The 19933-nt window shown below is 37.7% G+C and overlaps 1 protein-coding gene across 3 annotated transcripts in view; it reads right to left on the bottom strand.

Annotated features, from left to right (window-relative positions):
• The window catches only part of UBE3A (ubiquitin protein ligase E3A), a 79563-nt gene that overhangs the window by 42109 nt on the left and 17521 nt on the right, over positions 1 to 19933 (bottom strand). Inside the window, exons 3-6 of one of the 3 annotated variants that reach the window (XM_081326467.1) lie at positions 18459 to 18622; positions 16057 to 16171; positions 15540 to 15657; positions 13484 to 13528 (exon numbers count right to left, since the gene is read on the bottom strand). In XM_081326467.1, coding sequence (XP_081182593.1) covers positions 13484 to 13485 — 2 coding nt within the window. In that variant the 5' untranslated portion in view covers positions 13486 to 13528; positions 15540 to 15657; positions 16057 to 16171; positions 18459 to 18622. Of the gene's footprint in view, positions 1 to 13483; positions 13529 to 14530; positions 14584 to 15539; positions 15658 to 16056; positions 16172 to 18458; positions 18623 to 19933 lie in introns of all 3 variants that reach the window. The other 2 variants (XM_081326468.1, XM_081326466.1) reach the window with 2 other exon arrangements.

Here is a 19933-nt window from a genome sequence, read left to right as displayed (position 1 = left end):
CTCGTCCTCGCCAGTGTCTGCGCCCGTGCTCTTCGTCAAAAAGAAGTCGGGCGAGTTACGGCTTTGCTGTGACTACCGGAAACTCAACGCTATCACGGTGCATAACCGCTACCCGCTGCCCCTCATCCCCGAGCTCTTGGACCGACTCCGGGAGGCTAAGATCTTCACGAAACTGGACCTGCGTGGAGCTTACAACCTCGTCAGGGTTCGGCCGGGTGATGAGTGGAAGACAGCGTTTGGTACTCGCTATGGACATTTCGAGTACACGGTGATGCCGTTTGGCCTGACCAACGCCCCCGCTGTGTTTCAGCATTTTATGAATGACATCTTTCGGGATCTGTTGGACCAGTTTGTTGTGATTTACCTGGACGACATCCTGATTTACTCCCCGTCGCGTGAAGCGCATCATCAGCATCTCCGTCAGGTCCTGCAGCGCCTCCGGAAACATCGGCTGTTTGCCAAGTTGGAGAAGTGCCAGTTCTACCAGGTGACCATTGATTTCTTGGGCCACCGCATTTCTCCTGAGGGCATCGCCATGGATCCAAGTAAAGTTGAGTCGTTGCAGAGTTGGCAACCCCCGCGTCGCGTGAAGGATGTTCAGCGACTTCTTGGATTTGCCAACTACTATCGGACATTCATCCCTGGCTTTGCTGCCTTGACAGCCCCCCTCACCCGGCTCCTGCAGAAGAAGACTCGGTTCCAGTGGAACACCCCCGAACAACAGGCGTTCCAAGCTTTGAAGGACGCCTTCATGAAGGAGCCCATCTTGAAGCATCCTGACCCGCAACGGCCGTTTGTCGTGGAGGCGGACGCCTCCGACATTGCCATTGGGGCCGTGTTACTCCAGGCAGCGACGCCCAACGGTACCCTTTTCCCTTGCGCGTATCACTCTCGGAAATTGAATCCCTCGGAGCGCAACTATACCATCTGGGAGAAGGAGCTGCTGGCCATCAAGGCGGCGTTCGAGGCTTGGAGGCATCATCTGGAGGGGGCGCGGCATCAAATCGAGGTCCGGACGGACCACAAGAATCTGGAAAGCCTGCAGACCGCTCGGAATTTGAACCAACGCCAGATCCGGTGGTCCCTCTTCTTTGCGAGGTTTGACTTTCGGGTGCGGTACATACCAAGCGGGCACAACCAGAGAGCGGATGCTCTGTCCAGGAAGCCCGAGTACACCCGAGTGGAAGACAAGCTTCCGCCCAGGACAGTGATCCCCGTCGAGTCTTTTGCTGCGGTACGGGAGCCGGTGGATATACGGGCTCGGATCCGGGAGGCGCAGCAGCAGGAGGCGTGGGTGGCTCAGCGGAAGGAAGAGGTGGGGCCAGATTCGCCTTGGTCGGTCACGGATGGACTCCTGTATTATCGTGACCGGCTCTATGTTCCAGGAGGGCCACTCAGGGGACTCGTCCTCAGCCAATGTCATGATAACCCGGCTGCGGGGCATTTTGGCCTGTTCAAGACTCTGAACCTGGTCTCCCGTACTTTCTGGTGGCCCCGAGTCCGACACGATGTCCAGTCTTATGTCACCTCCTGCGTCCCATGCAGGCAGGCCAAGTCAGCGACAGGGGCCCCGCCTGGTTTACTGCAGCCTTTGCCAACGCCCAAGAGACCCTGGGGGGCTGTGTCCATGGACTTTCTGACGGATCTACCCCCATCCTCCGGCTTCACGACAGTGTTTGTGGTGGTGGACATGTTGACCAAGATGGCGCACTTCATCCCCTGTCGCGGCTTACCGTCAGCTCGCGCCACTAGTCGCATGTTCATCCAACAGGTGTTTCGGCTGCACGGCCTCCCCGATAGGGTCGTCTCCGATAGGGGGGCCCAGTTTACAGCCCGCTTCTGGCAGGAGTTGATGCGGGCGTTGGACATTAAGGTTTGCCTCTCATCCGCGCATCATCCTCAGACCGACGGGGGTACCGAGAAGGTCATCGGCATCTTAGAGCAGTATCTGCGCTGCTATGTTAACCTGCAGCAGGACAACTGGGTGGACTATTTGGCCATAGCCGAGTTTGCCTTTAATAACTCGCAACACACCTCCACGCAGATGACACCGTTCTTGGCCAACGTGGGTTATCACCCCAGGTTTTTCCCCCTTTCGCCCGTGGACTCACCGGAGCCGGCAGCGAACGAATTCATGGCGGAGTTACAGGCGATCCATCGGTTGGTGCGACGGCAGCTGGAGAAGGCCAAGGCCGACTACAAGAGGTTCGCCGATTGGTCGAGAAGGGATACGCCTCCACTATCGGTGGGGGATCGGGTCTGGCTGTCCACCAGGAACCTACCATCCACTCGGCCGGCGAGGAAGCTGGACCACCGTTACCTTGGACCGTTCCCAGTCGAGGCCGTCATCAACCCGGTCGCCTATCGTTTAACTCTGCCACGTTCCCTGCGCGTGCACCCCGTCTTCCATCGGTCCTTGTTGGTCCCCGAACAACCGGCCTGTCCACTTCGCCAAGCGGAACCTCCCCCATCAGGAACTCGTGATGGAGGCAGCACCCCCGAGTACGAGGTCGCCAGCATCAGGGATTCCCGCTGGCTGAAAGGTCGCTTCCAGTACCTGATCGAGTGGAAAGGGTACGGGCCGGAGGACTTCACATGGGAAGACGCGACCGCCGTTCATGCCCCTGCGTTGGTGACTGCTTTTCACGAACAGTTCCCATCCCGACCGCATCCGGATCGGCAGACCCGAGGGAAGGGCCCTGCGGTGCGGGATAGTGTTGTGACTCAGGGCCAGCCTGTGGGTCCGACAGCCGGGTCCGATGTATCGGAGGACTCAGATGTGGGGGAGGAGGGAAACGAACCGGCTGATGATGATTTGGAGGCTTTGCAGAGTCCTCAGCCGGGGACCTCTTCTCAGCTGTGTGAGCCCGAGAGTGCGGAGGATGATGACCCACAGCTGTCCCTGTTCAAGGACGCCCGACGTAGGAGGCAGACGAGCAGGGACAAACAAAGAAAGACTATGGGACTCCTCGGGAGGAGGCACAGGGAGACCACGCCCTGAGCTCTCTATAAAAGAAGTGTTTGGGGAGGGGCTGGTTGCTGAAAGCAACTTTTCCGCTTGAGAAGACAAGCTCTTGTGTTTTTGTTAACTGCGTAATTAAATCTTGGCAGAAGCCTTTTAGCCTTGGACGCTTTCCAGACTCTTCTCTTAATTAGGGGTTGCGAGAAGAGGGCTGGTTCAGAACAGAAACTCTGGTGGTTGAAGGGTTGAGCCTCCCTGAAGCCTGAGTTTGCTCCGGACTCCGGGACGCCTCTGCTCCACGTCTTTGGAGCAGAGCAGGACGCTGCAACCATCCCTGCCAGCGAGAGTGAACTTTGGATTAATTGGATGCAGGCAGAGTGGTGCAGAATTCTGTCAGAGCAAGTATTTTAACTTTAACTCAGTAAACTTTCTTGAGACTTTTAAAAGTGAAAGTGCGCAACAGATTTAAGTGGGTGAAAATGGCTGCCAAATCAACTAAAGTTCCTAGAAGCATGGGGGCTTCGCCAATTCAGCAATCTTCATTACAGGCTTTAATGCCCCCACCTTTGGCGCCCGCACCCGCACCAGCTTTAACAATAAAAGATCTGCAGGATGTTTTGCAAGAGGCTTTGGAAAAGCAGTCCCAGCAATTAACCCAGCAATTAGCTGAGCTCATTGAGGAGAAGAATACAGAAGTGAGGGCAGACATCTTATTAGCATTTCAAGGAATGGCTGTTTGTATTGACCGCCTGGATGAGAGAGTGGAAGAAATTAGTCAAAATAATATGAAATTGGATGCCAAAATGACGGATGCTGAAATGGTGATGGAAAAGATGGACGACGATTTATTATTGGTTCAGCATAGAGAGATGGAGTTTGCTGTGAGAATTAGAGGGTTGAAGGAAAAAATAATTATGAACTCTTATGGGGGAAAATACAAAAAGAATTAGACAGTTGGAAAAAATTACAATTGTCTTTACTGGGAAGAATTGCAGCAGTGAAGATGAATGTTTTGCCAAAATTTTTGTTTCTGTTTCAAATGATACCTATACTTAAAAAGGACTTAAATTTGGAGGAATGGCAAAAAGGGATTAACAAATTTGTCTGGGCAGGGAAAAAGCCACGAGTTAAATTTAAAATAATGCAAGATACGCATGAAAGAGGTGGTCTTAGAATGCCTAATTTTAAATTATATTATGAGGCTGCTGCTTTGTCATCGATAAGTGATTGGTTTAATTTAACTCAAGGGAGATTATTAAATCTTGAGGGTCATGATTTGTTATTTGGATGGCATGCATATTTATTGTATGATAAGAAGGTGGATAATGTGTTTAAGATACATATTTTAAGGTATGCTCTGTTGCGAGTTTGGAAAAAGTATAGGCATAAGTTAAATTATAAGACCACTTTGGGCAATACCTAAACACGCAATAGAAAATATAAATGTGGGATTTAAACATGATGAGATTACATATAAGGAAATTTTAAGTTTAGAAAGGAATGTATGGCAAATAAAGCCATATAATATCTTAAAAGAAGAAAAGATTGTACAAACCTGGTTTCAGTATGGGCAATTACAGGCAAGATGGGAAGAGGATCAGAAAGTTGGTTTTTCGATGACTGATGAAAATTTGGTAAAACAAATTAGAGATCAAGGTCAAGCACATATTAAAAGGATATATAATGCATTGATAGAAATTGACTCAGAAACGGAACTTGTTAAAGATTGCATGATAAAGTGGGCCCAGAATTTTCAAGAAGTTATAACAATGGATACTTGGGAAAAGATCTGGGTTAGAAATGTGAAATTTACACAGGCCCAAAACTTAAGAGAGAATTTTTATAAAATGTTTTATAGGTGGCATCTAGACCCTAAAAAATTAGCAAGTATGTATCCGAACTGCCAGCCTAAATGTTGGAGGTGTGGTTGTGAGGATGCAACGTATTTTCATATATGGTGGACTTGTAAAAAGGTTAAAGCTTTTTGGATTAAAATTTGGTGGAATATGAAAAGATATTTAAGAAAAGGATAAAGTTTTCTCCGCAATTGTTTTTATTGGGTATTATTACAGATACTACTGTTATAGATACAAATGATACCTCAAATGATACCTATACTTAAAAAGGACTTAAATTTGGAGGAATGGCAAAAAGGGATTAACAAATTTGTCTGGGCAGCAAGACTAATTACGGCAGCAAGACTTTTAGTAGCACAATATTGGAAGAAGGAAGAACTGCCGACTATAGAAGAGTGGACTTTGAAAGTTTCTAACTTGGCGGAAATGGCAAAGATTTCAGCATATTTGAAAGATCAATCGCAACAGAGATACATTGTGGAATGCAGAAGATGGATTGAATATATTCAGAATAAATACGGGACTAAAAAGTATCATTTAGCATTTAAATAAGTAGCGGATTTTATGACGTATAATTAGTTAGTAGTTATTTTAATAATATTTTGACTGTGGAGAGTTAAAGCGTGATAGAATTTAATGTTTTATTATTGTTGTTAGCATATTTTAGATTATGCTTGTTTGTAATATTATACCCTGTACTCAGCTCTGGGAAGTCGGGGAGGGGAGGGTGGGGGGGTTGGGGAGAGGGGAGGAGGGGACTTTTTGTATTCAAAAATGTATTGTAAAACTTTTCAATAAAAAAAATGTGTTACAAATTACAAACACATTTGTTATTATAGAGTCAAATAGTAAGGTAAACTCGGGTAGAGGTAAAATACGTAAAATATGTTTTTCCCCAAGATACTAGCCTTATTATCTAGAAGCCTTAAAATTACTAAACAGTGGACTGAATCACATATACAACCAACCAAAATAATTGACATGGTCCCAACTAAAAACTTTTTTGAACAAGGATGTAAAAGATGCAGCAGTTCCCTCCTTAACAGATTTTGAGAAGTTAATTAATCTTCCAAATCCAAATGAGTACTCAGAGATATGTAATTATTGAAAAAGCAGTTACATCATCTCCCTGTAGCTATAAAAGAAATTGAATATGCACTTAAGGAAATAAATGGAAGATATGACATGACAAATGTGTGGAAATCAGGCTTTTTAAAATCACTTCCTATAAAATATAGTATGTTGGCATTCACTCCAATGTGGTGGGCATGGGGAAAAATGCACCCTTTAAGAAAATATTTAAATATGAATCATAATTAGAATGTGCTTTAGAATTAGGATTATAGAGTATTTTCAAAGTAATGTTAAATATATATTTAGTTCTAACAGAAAAAATAATATTTGCTTAACAGTGAAGGTTCCTAACTAACAATTGATAAATGGCATTATAAATTATGGTCAGTTGCTCTTCTTTGCCATCTACCTGTTTTTAGCTTGAGAGTACCAAATGATGTTTAGTTCCTAATTAGGCATTCACTTGTTTTCAAAATTTATGTTTAAAATTACAGAAAGGATTACCAATTAAATAAATGTATTATGTCCTCTTACTGTTCTTTTCATTTTGTCTTCTCATCTGGCTCCCTGCTAAATATGTATTCATTTTTACACACATAAGCAGCAGAAGTACTTAATTTTTCTTTATTGTTATCCTCATTTTATCGTAAGGGGTGGAGGGACATGGGATGCATTTGAATAATAAAATTATAAATCTGGAAGTATAAAATTTATTTTTAATATCTGTAACTTTTTAAAAAACGTGGTACTCATTTTACCTTTTTTATTGGTCTGGAATATTTGTACTGATATTTTTTATACAGTATTCAAAACATACATAATATATGCCTTCCCCAAATTAAACATTATCCTTCTTTATAGAGTTTTAGGATGGAACAACAAAGGGATGCAGTTCCTTTCTAAAGACTGGCCAATGTTTCTCTAAGTTTAACAAAGCTTGTGGAAAGCTTGGTTTGGGAAAATGTATGTAAGTGAAATAATAGACATGCAACAGGTTTTAGAATACATGGTGCTACCACAAGTGAAAAACCTAATAAAGAAAATACCCTAACATTTTGAAAGAACTTGTGGGAAAGCAACAAGAAGCACAATAGAAATGCAAAGTGGATCAAGAAGGTTGAAGGTACTATAAAAGTGACTAGAATGGAAGATGTTCACATAACAAGAAATGGTGCAAAAACAAGCAAAGAAAGTCAAGAAATGGAGTGCTCCTGGTTTAGATGAGCTGCATGGATTCTGGTTGAAATCACTAACAACTTTGCATTCAAGATTAGCAAACCAGCAAACCATGAATCAGGTTCTGGAAACATCAGAAAGCAAAAAATGACTAACAACTGGAAGAATTTTTCTGATTCAGAAGGATGCAGAAAAGGGAAATAAACCTGAAAATTACAGGCCAATAACTTGCCTGCTGACAACATACAAATTACCTACAGGCATTATTGGAAACCAAATTTATGGATATTTGGAAAACAAGGATTTGCTGCCAGTAGAACAGAAAGTGTGCTGCAAAAATTCAAGAGGAACCCAAGACCAACTGATGATCGATAAACTGATTTTGAAGAATTCAAAGAAAAGACTAACAAGTTTGTTCACGGCCTGGATTGAAGGCATTTGATTCTGTTCCACACAGCTGGATTGAGAAATGCTTAGACATTTTTGGAATTAGAGCAACATCCAGAAATTTCTGAAGACTTCCATGAAGCTATGGCAAACTAAGCTGATAGCCTGTGGAGAAGAACTTGGTGAAGTTGAAATCAAATGAGGAATCTTCCAAGGCAACTCACCATCACTTCTTTTAATTGTACTTTCAATGGCGCCACTAACAAGCATTTTGAACAAGACAAACTGTGTCTATGAATTGACTAAAAAAGGGTTGAAAATTTTCCATTTGCTCTACATCAGGCATGTCAACTGCCGGCCCACAGGCCGGATTCATCATACTAAACCTACACCCATCCCATTGCTGGCAATGGGGAAAAAGTCGTGCCTGCTCTACGTGGATGATTTAAAATTCTATGAAAAAATAAAAGATGAATTGAGCTCACTGCTGAAAAGCACTGAGCAGTTTGACATTGAAATACAACTTGGCATTGACAAATGTGCAACAATTGATGTTAAGGCAGGAAAAATTGCTGAAGATGATGGATTTGAACTTGATAATGAAGAGTTGATAAAATCAGTGACATCAGAAGAAGGGTACAAGTATTTAAGAGTTTTGGAAGCTTCTGACCTGTTCAACAACCAAGTCAAGGTAGCTACTTCAACAAAATACATAAGGTGAATCCGGAAAACCTTGAGATCAAAGCTGAGTGGAGGAAATATCATAAGGCACTTAACACCTGGGCAGTGCCTGTAATATGATACTCAGCTGGAATAATTGATTGGACTCAGTTAGAACTTGGTAACTTGGATTGAAAGACAAGAAAATTAATGACAATGTGTCATGCTGTGCCCCCCAAAATTGATTTTGATTGATTGTACTTGCCAAGATCTCAGGGTGGCAGAGGACTCTTACAGGTGAAACAAGGGAAACCTCTTGAAAACAACAAGATTGAAAGCAGAATATTGAAATGAAACAATTGAGCATCGCGTTTCTAACTGGAAAAAGAAGCCTATGTACAGTCAATGCTTAAAGGACATTGAAGGAAAGGCAGATACAAAGCTAACATGGAGCTGGTTGAGATCAGGGGTGCTGAGGAAAGAACTGAAGGCTTCATTTTGGCTGCCCCAGAATAAGTCCTGCAGACCAATTCCATGAAAACAAAAATTCAGCATGTTATTAACAACAGCTAATGTCGCTTATGCAACAAGAAAGATGAAACAGTGGATCACCTTATAAGTGGCTGCAGCAAAATCTCACAAACCAATTATCTACAATGTCATGATCGACTTGCCAAAATCATACGCTGGAAGCTTTGCCAGAAGTTTGGGTTTGAATGCAGCAAAAATTACTGTGAATACCAAATTGACAAAGTTCTTGAAAATGAACGGGTCAAGATCTTGTGGGACTTTTGAATCCAATCAGATAGATATCTGGCCCACAAAACATCTGCTATCACTACTGTGGAAAAGAAAAAAGTCTGGTTCATTAATATTGCAATACCAGGTGATGCACAAATTAAAGAGAAACAATTAGAAAAAGTAACAAAATACCTCACTCTGCAAATTGAAGTTGAGCGATTGTAGAGGAAGAAATCAATGGTTGTACCAATCACAATAGAAGCCCTTGGAACTATACCCAAAGGGCTTCCTAGATACATGGAAATTTTAAATTTATCAGATCTGAATATTCTGACTTTGCAAAAAACCACCTTATTCAGAACTGCCTATATACTCAGATGTTACCTTAACAGCTCTTAGGTCGTTGGTTAGGACTTGAACTGTTAAGTTTTTATCAGTCCCAGACTGTGAATTGAACTGAAGATTAAATCTTAAATAATAATAGGTAACATACCAAAAAATCTTGGATGGCAGAAAATATGCACATTAACAAAATTTTCTTCTGACAATTATAAAATACCAATTGCTTGGGTCTAGAGACAGTAAATTACGGTGATACATTACAAGAACATCCCAAGTTCTTGAGAAGAACTCAATGTACAGGAAGGCAAACACCAGCTAAAGCACTGGCAGCTGTAATTTCACATTCTTGTGAATATGATAACAATAAAGACAAAATCACTATTAGTCAATTGGAAGAGCTTATATCTTGTGATAATACCTTTAATACCATCAGATAACATCTGCCTAGTCCAGGTGCTTGGGAAAAAGCCAAATGCAGACTAAATGTCTACATTGCCCAACAATAATCAAAGAAATCACAATAAAATAAAAGCTAAAAATAAAAGATGGCAAATGCAATAAAACATGGGATTAGATTTTCCAAGTTGGTTGCTGAAGAAGAAATATCAGATGAAGATAATTATTATTTTAATTTACAATACAGGCTTATGTACATTTGTTCAGTGACTGTTCAGTTATGGTAGCATCAAAAAAAATATGGAAGTATGACAAGTTCTCCAAGTTCTGGCCATCATAGCATCCCTGTGTTATATGATCACCATTTGTGAATTCCCCTGCTGGCTTTGCACAAGGAAAGTCAATTGGGAAGCCAGCAGGAAAGATCTGCAAATTGCTCTGGTTAAGTTGTTCTTATTTTTTCTCATGCCCATGAAACCCCACACCTGCAGTCTCCACTGACTCTCCTTGGACATGATAATCCAAGGACTAGATTGAAAACCACCTAGCATTACTGCATCCATTCTCCAGAATAAATCATACAGGTAGTCTCTGTTAATGATAACTGGAATAAGAATTTATATCACTAAGTGATGTGGTGATGTCATATTACCACACTGCTTGGCGATTGTTGTCATTAATCTAAATAAGGTAAGAGATTGTTCCCTGTTCAACATCCCCTACGCATCTATCTTCCCCCTTCTCTGCTCTTGTGGTCGCTCTGCACTCTGCTACCTCTACTGCCCTGGGCTCTTCTTGCCTTGCCACTCCAACTGACTTTCACCATCTTCTTCCTCCCACTGCTAATAAGGCATGCCACCTAGTCTGGCCCTGCCACCCTTGTCCAAATAGCATGCAGCCTTCCTGCAAGACTTTGAAAGGTTTCAAAGCCTTGCTGGAAGGCCATACGTGACTTAGAAAAGGCTGCACACAGCTCTGGGAAAAAGGTTTGGCACAGCCAGTGGGTCTTGTGAAGGGCCAGGCCTGGTGTGCCTGATTAGTAGCAGGAAGAAGAAAGTAAAGGTCAGTGGAGAAGCAGGGTGAGAGGGGCCCAAGGCAGCAAGGCCAGAGGAATACAGGGAGAGAGACAGTGAAGTGTGGGACAGCCAAAAGAGCAGAGATGGAGGGAGATAGATGGGTGGGAAGAATTGAAGCACCTCTATGTCATAAGTACAGTTGAGTTGCAAAGTGCCCAAATTTTAATTATCGGTATGTGATTGTGGAGGAAGTGCAACAGCCAGAAATGGGTATAACTACCATTTGTTCAGCTGCACTGTAACTCTGAATGGCTGAACAAATGATCATTAAGCAAGGGTACCTATAATTGGTTTGAACATCTATATGCCCAAGTCAGTGATTTATTAGAACTACGGCTGAAGAGTTCTGAATCAAATTCCTCCAAACCTGACTCAAATTATATTCTATGGTTTGAAATATTGTGTGAATTTAATTAAATAGATGTTTGGTGTTCTAACAGTCATACCCACTATGAATATGCTTTATTTTATTCTATGGAGAAAATACATTTTTCCTGGCATTTCATTTTTTAGTATCTAAAATGTGACACACATTAAAATTAAAGCATGCTATTGTTTCTAACTGTGTATCAATGAAACTGATTTTATTTGAGTTATTTAGAATACAAACAGGTTATAACTGGATCTCTGTTAAACAATTTATTAAGCTAATGAAATAGAAGATAGTCCATTCTTTTGTACTTTATTAAGCTAATGAAATAGAAGATAGTCCATTCTTTTGTACTAACAGGAAACTGTCTTTGGCATGAGACAGCAAAAGCATTTGTTCATTGGCATATTATTATTTATGCTTCTTAAAGAACATTTAAAGTTAAATCTCTGGAAAAGAAAATGCTTTAAGCATGCTTTTTAATCTCCTGAGGGATATGGATCTTTAATTTCTGCTAATTATAACTCAGGAAGCTCAATGCCTCTGAAATAGAATTTTTATTGCATTTTATCATGCAACAATATTTAGAAGGAAGAGAATTTCGGTAATTTTTAGACAATTAAGCCATGTAGTTCTCTTCTGGATGCACTTTAGCAAATATAAACAAGGTATTAAATCAACTGTTTTTAAGAAATATATTCTAAATTATGTATTCCAAATTCTTGACAGCAGATGATGACATAGACACTTTTCTACAGCAACTGAGATGTTCTGTCTCAGGAACTGTGTTTTAATTAATTTTATAAAATTTGCATAGGGTTTATTGATGATACATCAAGCAAGTATAGTTTATCTTTTTCAAATACAGTCCTGTGTTTTACCTTCAAGGGTACTATTACAGCTTACCTTAAGCTTGACAAGAATCTAACCATATAGTGTAATTATATATATACATTCTAATTTATGTGAATGTTAACAATTTTAAAAGTGACCTTCCTTGCTGGTTGCAGCTTGTTTTTCTGATAAACCTGTATAAACTGAATTTATTAATCTATTAAGCTTCTGATAAGATCAGATTCATAATTAAGCTACTCTAACTCCAAATAGTAAAAATCTAGCAGTCATTATTTTATTGGATAGAGAAGTTTTTGATGGAAGGCAAAAATATCAATAATATCATTATTAAAATTATGCCATTTACATACACTTGAATTAAAGAGGCACTGGCATTTAATGGCCCCCTTTCTCCCAAACCAATCAGTTAAAGCAAGTTGAATTGCACAACACCTTAAATTTAACTTTATACTTTAAGACTAAATCTATATTGTTGCTAAATCTGCAGCAATGGATGTCTGAAATGTGTTCTACTTAAGTTACCCTTTTTTGGATAAAAAAATAATCCAGTCATTTTTTAAAAACCGTTTTCTTTATATTGCAGTTTACCATGATCTTTTCTCTTTTAAATTTTAAGGGCATGTTGTTAATAGTTTTATGTATGAAGTTACTAAAATGCCCCTCAAGCTTCCAATGTTTGGAAACATCCAAGTTATGGTTAAAAAACCAGGACATAGCTCAATTGTAATTGCACATAAAAAATAGTAGGGAACTACGGCTATTTAGAAACAGCTTACCTTAATGGTTTGAAGGTAGAAAATTAACAGTACCAAAACTGTAGACATTTGAAGCTACCCATGTTGTATTCCAAAGACTGCAGCTGCTACAGAATGCAGTGGTTAGGTTTCCAAGTGGGTGCCTGATTATCAATATCTTATTCCACTTGCGAAGTAACTGTAACAGCTGCCTATTAACTACATGTACATCATTTTGAAATAATCTGATGTAGGAAACTGTACACAAATATTTCACATATGTATGAATTGTAGGCTTGTGCAGAACCTTCAAAAGGAGATCTGCACCTCTTTAGAAGGACTTGTATAGTCCTAATAAATTGAATACTTTAATTTTAGTTAATATTGTTCAATGGGACATTGAATATTACTTAAACACTACAGTATGGTGTTATATTTGAAAATATAACTTTCTCAAAGCTGGATTTTATAGCACATTAGGATCCTTAATGGAAGCAAATTATTATGTCATTATTTGTGTCATCCTGGTGGGAGAAAAAAGCTTTCCAATTAGAAGAGGCTGAATTTATACCCACTCCCCCATCTCTCAAATCTTGTCCAGCCTCATGGGGACTCTCTGGAATAAATTTCAGAGCACAAAGAAAATAGTGGGAGAAAATTCAAGGAAAATCCAGTTGCATAGGCAGCACCCCATTAGAATACAGTCCTATAGTGTTTGAATGCTTGAGTAATTTCTTTGAAATACAATTTAAAGGTAGCTGTTAGAAAAGCGCCATAATACAACCCTGATGTTGCATCTGGCTTTAAAACAAAATATACCAAATGCATTCTTTACTAATGCTATTTATACTTACATTCGGCTAGTTTCAATGTTTTCAGAGTGAGGTTCTCCTGGTGATCTGAAATGTTTAAATAAAAACTTAAGCAAGTTTCCATGTAGGTAAAAAGAACGTGATATGACTCTATATTATGTGATGTTAATGTTTCACTAATACCTAGTTCATAGGAAAGATGTTTACAAAGAAGGATGCCTACAGCCAGGAGAAGCATAAATACAAACTCTAGTCATATTGCTTACAATTAACCACTTTAAATATCATTTTATAAGACAAATAAAACTTGTAAAAAAAGAGCTAATGAAAACCTCTAAGTATGGAGATTAGATTTCAGAATATATCAATTTTCCTCTTCTCAACTGCAAAGCTTCAGATCCATGAATGTTAGTTGATTATACAAATATTATGTCATTATTTGAGGCAAAGTTCAGCCAAACTGTTTATTTGAATAATATTACAACTGAAGCAATGAAAGTTGTTACCTAGGGATATACAAAATGTTTCAAATGTGGGACAGCTGCTTCAAATGCAAAGCAAGATGAAAACAGCCCATTTCACATGCAAGGTGTTTCTCATTTAAAACATTTTGCTTATTGCTATTGTTGTCTATTTTGCTTCCTGTTTTTGCTTTGCCCTTAAGGTTTTTAGGGGATAGAACTAGAAATAACATATTCTTTAGCAAGGAGAATCATGTTAAATAACTTTTTAAGAAACAATAGAAAGCTCATTATGAATACACTTTGGCCTAGTTTTATTCAATGGCAGATAGCTCCAGCTTGTCAAAATTATTATGTATCACATGATGAAAATTGTTAATATATATATAATGGAAACTAGGATGTATTTGGGCAACTGTAGTAAAACTTTGAAAAGTTTGTTAAATCTAACACTAAAAATGAGAAAGAAAAGTCATCCAGAAACATTCTGAACAGAATAAAAAATGCTGAGATTTCTGAAATAATATGATGATGTATGTGACTATATATTTTTGGATAAAATGAGCCCCAAAATTCCAACAATTTGATTTGATGCTTAAAATTAATTTTAATAGTTATAAAAACTAACCTTTCATTCTCATTGATCTGGTTAGTGTCTCCGAAATAACAATTTCGGTCCAGCTGTAAACAACAAACAATGGTTTGCAATAAACCAGGGCTCAATTTCACTGCTGAAGGGAAGATGAAACGTAAAACCTTTAAGGTCCTTCCTAGATAATTCACTAGGCATTAAATGTGACTTTGGGTCATGTTTGATTCAATGAATGAGCATACCAATATGATTTTATTTTATTGGACATTTCAAATTCAAAGCTGGGTGGATTTGGATGACCTATAAAATTAATAAATAAATGATTTTCAGCTTTTTAAACAGCACCAGCAGATTCTTATTTAATTATAGTGTTCCAAACTCAAGCTTGGAATACATGTATACTTTTTAATTTATTGGCCAGATTGTTCCCTTTCTCCTGCTTTAACACTTAGTCTGATGAAGAGTTCTGGAGAACACAAAAGATTAGCAATTATTTTGTTATTTATGTTGGTCTAATAAGGGTAGGGTTCTATGATGCATTTTTTTTAAAAAAAATTACATATTTTATTTTTATATCCTAAATGCTTCTTCAAAACCTCTTTTCATGGAGCATCAAATATTCCCTTGATTCAAAGACGTATTTATTTTCTTGTTAGTCTGTATCAACTGAGATGAAAAATAATTTCCATGTTACCAAACAAGTGTTTTGTTTTGTTTGTCTTTTTAAATTTTCAGAAATACAGCTGACCTGGTTTTTATTATCAAAAAATATAAAATTATTGATTTTATAAAAACTGTTTAAATTAATGCTGATCAGCTTCAATTCAGGACACATTAGTGCATTTGTATGAAAGCTCTGAAATCCTAAAAATTTCATTACATTAAGTAATCCAGAAAGAACTACAGAACTACGGAGTAATCAAATGTTCAGCATAAAACACTTGCAAACCTTTTTAGTTGTTATGTATTTAATATAATTTTATCACAAATGCTTTAAATTTTCAGCCCTGAATTATACTGCAGAAAATGTGATCACAACACCCACCCACTAATCTGAACACTGCAGCATGAACTAGCAATTTCAAATGGTGGCTCACTTCCAAAAACCCTCGGAGCAACTTCTCCATTCTGCAAGCCACTCCTTTTACCTCCACTGTAACTCCCTAGGAAAGAAAAAGCAAAGGTATGCAAGTTTGCTGCATTTAGCAAGATTACCAAGTTTCCTAACAAAACAAAATTTTAAGGCAAAAGATAAAAATTGTATGCTATTATTATATGAAGGATTTTTCTTTTTTTAAAAAGTTCAAACAAATTTAGACAATGGTGTGTTCCACCAAACTATATGGTAGACCAAGGAAAGTATCTTCCAATGATAATTCTGAAATGATAATATTTTAAAGATTATCACGAACATTCAAAATTATACATAAAGGGATTGTCATCTCTAATTTACTTGCCTTGATAGTGTCCTCCTAAAATTTAGTAATTAAACAGTTATGAATGCAACTGATTTGTATTTAAAATATTTCTTTTATAAGTTTCTGCTTTATCTTGACATTTACCTTTTACAAGTTGTGGCCATTCGGTGACATTGGAGTGATCACAATTTTGTGTTGTCGATTAAAAATTTGTTCTCGCCAGTCCTCTTGTGCTGAGCCAAGCATAGGCTTAATAGTGCTAAATAAATAAACATATGGTAATTAGTTTATATACTCTGTATCCATTTTTTTTGCCAAGTACTATTTTGACTTCTATAATGAACTCTGAAATTGTTCAAGATTCTTTGTCAGTTCAGTGCAAGCCATTCTTGACAGAAGTAATTTTTAAAACATGATTAATTCAACATTTCATTATCTGCAAAATTATATAAAGATCTGAAGCCTACTCCTTTTGGTATACAAATATATAAAAGAGACCTAGTATTTGGTATGATCCAGTAATGCCATCTAAAGCATTTCAAGTTGACACCATATGAAATGACACCAAATACATGACAATCTTTGCTTCCCCCGAAAGCTTTTCCTCCATTTGTACAATAGAACTGCTGTAATCAGTTTGCTTCCAGTCTGTACTAAAGAATAAGAAGGTGAGTTTAGTCATCAATTGATTTGTGATTTTATGGTTACAGATAACATTTTCCTTGACTATATAATAAAGCCTAAATAGGCTAGTCTTTAATTATCTTTCATGCTCTATAAGACAGAATAGTACTCATAAGAGAAGATGAAGGATTAAAAGACTGCCTATCAACATCTGAATAGTAGACTCAACTTCTTTCAATGCAAGCTCCTTGCATTGGAAGTAATCAGTATGAATTCTATTGTTTTTTCTTTATTTCTTTTCACAAGAAATTCCTCCTTATATCTAGAGAATTAGCTTCATTGGTTTAATAAGACCTTTTCTAATTAAAATTAAAACCATCCTTATGAAAAAGAATAATAGTTAAACAGATGTCTTTTGAGTTTCAGGATAGACACTTTGTTAAGTTTTATATGATTTGGCTTTGGGCAGGAGGGTCAAAAAACATTTTTTCATTTTGTTGGAATTGAATTGAACCCTATTTTTTATTGGATAGGGTAGTCCTTGCAGTCATATGTTCACAATTCGGCCACTGGCAACTAGCTTGCAATTATGATGATTGCAGCTTCTTGTGGTCACATGATTGCCATTTGCAACCTTTATTTCTGCTTTCCACAAGCAAAGTCAGTCAGGAAGCTGGCAGGAGGTTGTAAATAATGATCATATGACATCACACTTAATGACAAAATAGGATTAGCTTAATGACAGCGACCAGAACTATTGCAACTACTATTCTATGTCAATACAATCACATGACATTATGTGTTAATGACCACATCACTGAGCAACAAACTTACCGGTCCTAATGATTTGTTAAGCCAGGAATACCTATACAGGCCAACTTAGAAGTGCAACAGAGCACAAGATTGTTCTTGATGCCTACAATGGCATATTTTTTGGTCTTAAAAATCACTATAAGTGAGTGAAAGATGGATTCTGATGGGTAAAATCAAACTGGCAGAAAATGTTTATTTGCAAAGGCTCTGTTTTCAATATTTATCCTAAGCCCAATAGATGAGTAAATTACATATATACATATATACATATATACATATATACATATATACATATATACATATATATATATATATATATATATATATACATATATATATACATATATATATATATATATACATATATATATATATATATATATATATATATATACACACATATATATATATGTATATACACACACATATATATATATATATATACACACACATATATATATATATATATACACATATACATACACACACATATACATATACACACACACACACAAACACACACACACACATAATCATTTGTGAAGATTCCATCAATCCAACTGGTATGATTAAAGATAATAGTAGTTGTAGATGGGCCTCAAGAAGTCATCTGCCTCTGAACTAGAACCACAGTGTTTCTAATAACATGAGACAGAGCTTCAGGCCCAATTATGGGAATGGCATGAATTTTCTATCCTTTTTCTGATTTGTCTTTTAAGATATTGAATTATTTTACATGGCGACCCATCTCACAAATGTGAGCTGTCTAACAAGGATTAAATATCATGAATGCACTAGCAGATAAAATGCTAACCCACTAATCATATATACATTGTCAATGGACTGCATCCCACTAATATAAAATGTTACATTCAAGGAGTATACAAAAAATTAGGTACATGATAAAAATAATGAATTCAGTGACCGCATACTTGGCAATATGTAGTTCAATGCAACTTGCTGAGTCTTTATTCACAAGCTATGCAGCATTCTGTTTACCCTACAGTAAGGTTTGAGAACCATTGCCTCATATTGTTCTATTTCTTACAAAAAATATTAAAAGAGAATAATAAAGTTTGAGATGCTTTGAGACTCTGTTTCAAGCTTACCTGTCAATTGTTTCCTGCAGTTTGGCTTCACTGATATCAAATGTAAGGCTGATCTTCTACTCTGTCATGTCGCTATCAGCCAGTGATTATTCAGCAGTACCCGTACCCACAGTACCCTGAGGCCTCCCATTGGCTTTCTTCTCTCCAACTGAAGACATCCATTGCTGAAACAGAACCAGATAATGTCTTATACATTTCTACTACCTTACCTTATTGCTTTTAATATACAATTCTTAATTGTTGGTTTAAATTGTTTTAATAATTGAAAATGATTTAAAACATTTTGTAAGTTAGAATACTATAAGCTATAAGCTAATTACGATTATCAAAAAAGCAGATAAAAAATTGCAGTGTTGCTTGTTCAGGCTATCAAACTCTACATAATTACATAGTAAAACAGCTCAATAGTGACAACATTGTAAAATGAAATAAAGTAACATGATCTGCCCTTTGATAATACTATTTAATTTTTCTTAACTTAAAAATTAGGTTGGTTCAAATCCCAATAATTTTCTTAAAGTATTCACAAATTATGGCTGTGTAATAAAAGAGATGCTTCACAATACACTGAAGTGCAAGCAAAGCAATGGTCTTCACATATTTGCATGGAGAAGAAAAGTGACTATGCATTGGAAGTCATGAGGAGACAGTTGGGAGCAATTTCTGAACAGCTTGTAAAAGACACTGGAGAAGCTTTGTTTGTACACCATACTTTATGGAGAATGTTGTAAACCTATTTATTAACACATACCAAGTAATTAAAATGATAGCAAACATTAGAGGGTAATGTATTTAATTTAAGCTAAATTCAACTTTTATTATCAACTTAATTCTAACTTTTAAGCCCTCAAAATGTCTGCTAGAATCCAAATATTCAGTGACTTAGTGGCTTCTAGCCTTATTCTCCAAGAAACTGCTAGTTTCTCTAGATAATACTAGTCCTTGGGTTAAAATGAAAAGAAAGGGCTTTGCATTCATATTCTGTTTATGGTTTTTTCATATACTTCTGGTTGGGTCCCTATATAAATAGAATGCCTGGTTCTTGTATTTTGCTATCGCTCTCTCTCCTCTCTGTCTCTCTCTCTCTCATATATATATATCCCTTCCATCATTCATCATCATCATCTAATCCAATTGGAGAAATTATAACTTTGTTTGCACTGGGTTGAAAATAGCAGTTCCATGCAGACTTTTCGAATATACAGGCTGCATTTAGAATCCAAAATTTTGGTCAGAGAAAAAAGGTACAATTGAAGTCTTATCTTTTGCCTCAGATGACTGTAAGGAAGTAAGTGGGAAGCATTTAACAACTCATACAATAAATCTTATGTAAATATGCTCTGATGCAGAAACATCAGACTAAATGATTCTTTAAAACTATATGTTCGAAACTTCCCTACAGCAAACATCAAGTTTGAGTTTCAACATGCACTTTTTCAGATATACAGTGAGGGAAAAAGTTATTTGATTTCCTG

The sequence above is a fragment of the Vipera berus genome (assembly GCF_964194415.1).
Source record: "Vipera berus genome assembly, chromosome: 4".
In the NCBI taxonomy this organism is placed as follows: domain Eukaryota; kingdom Metazoa; phylum Chordata; class Lepidosauria; order Squamata; family Viperidae; genus Vipera; species Vipera berus.
This window is presented reverse-complemented; position numbering and strand designations above follow the sequence as displayed.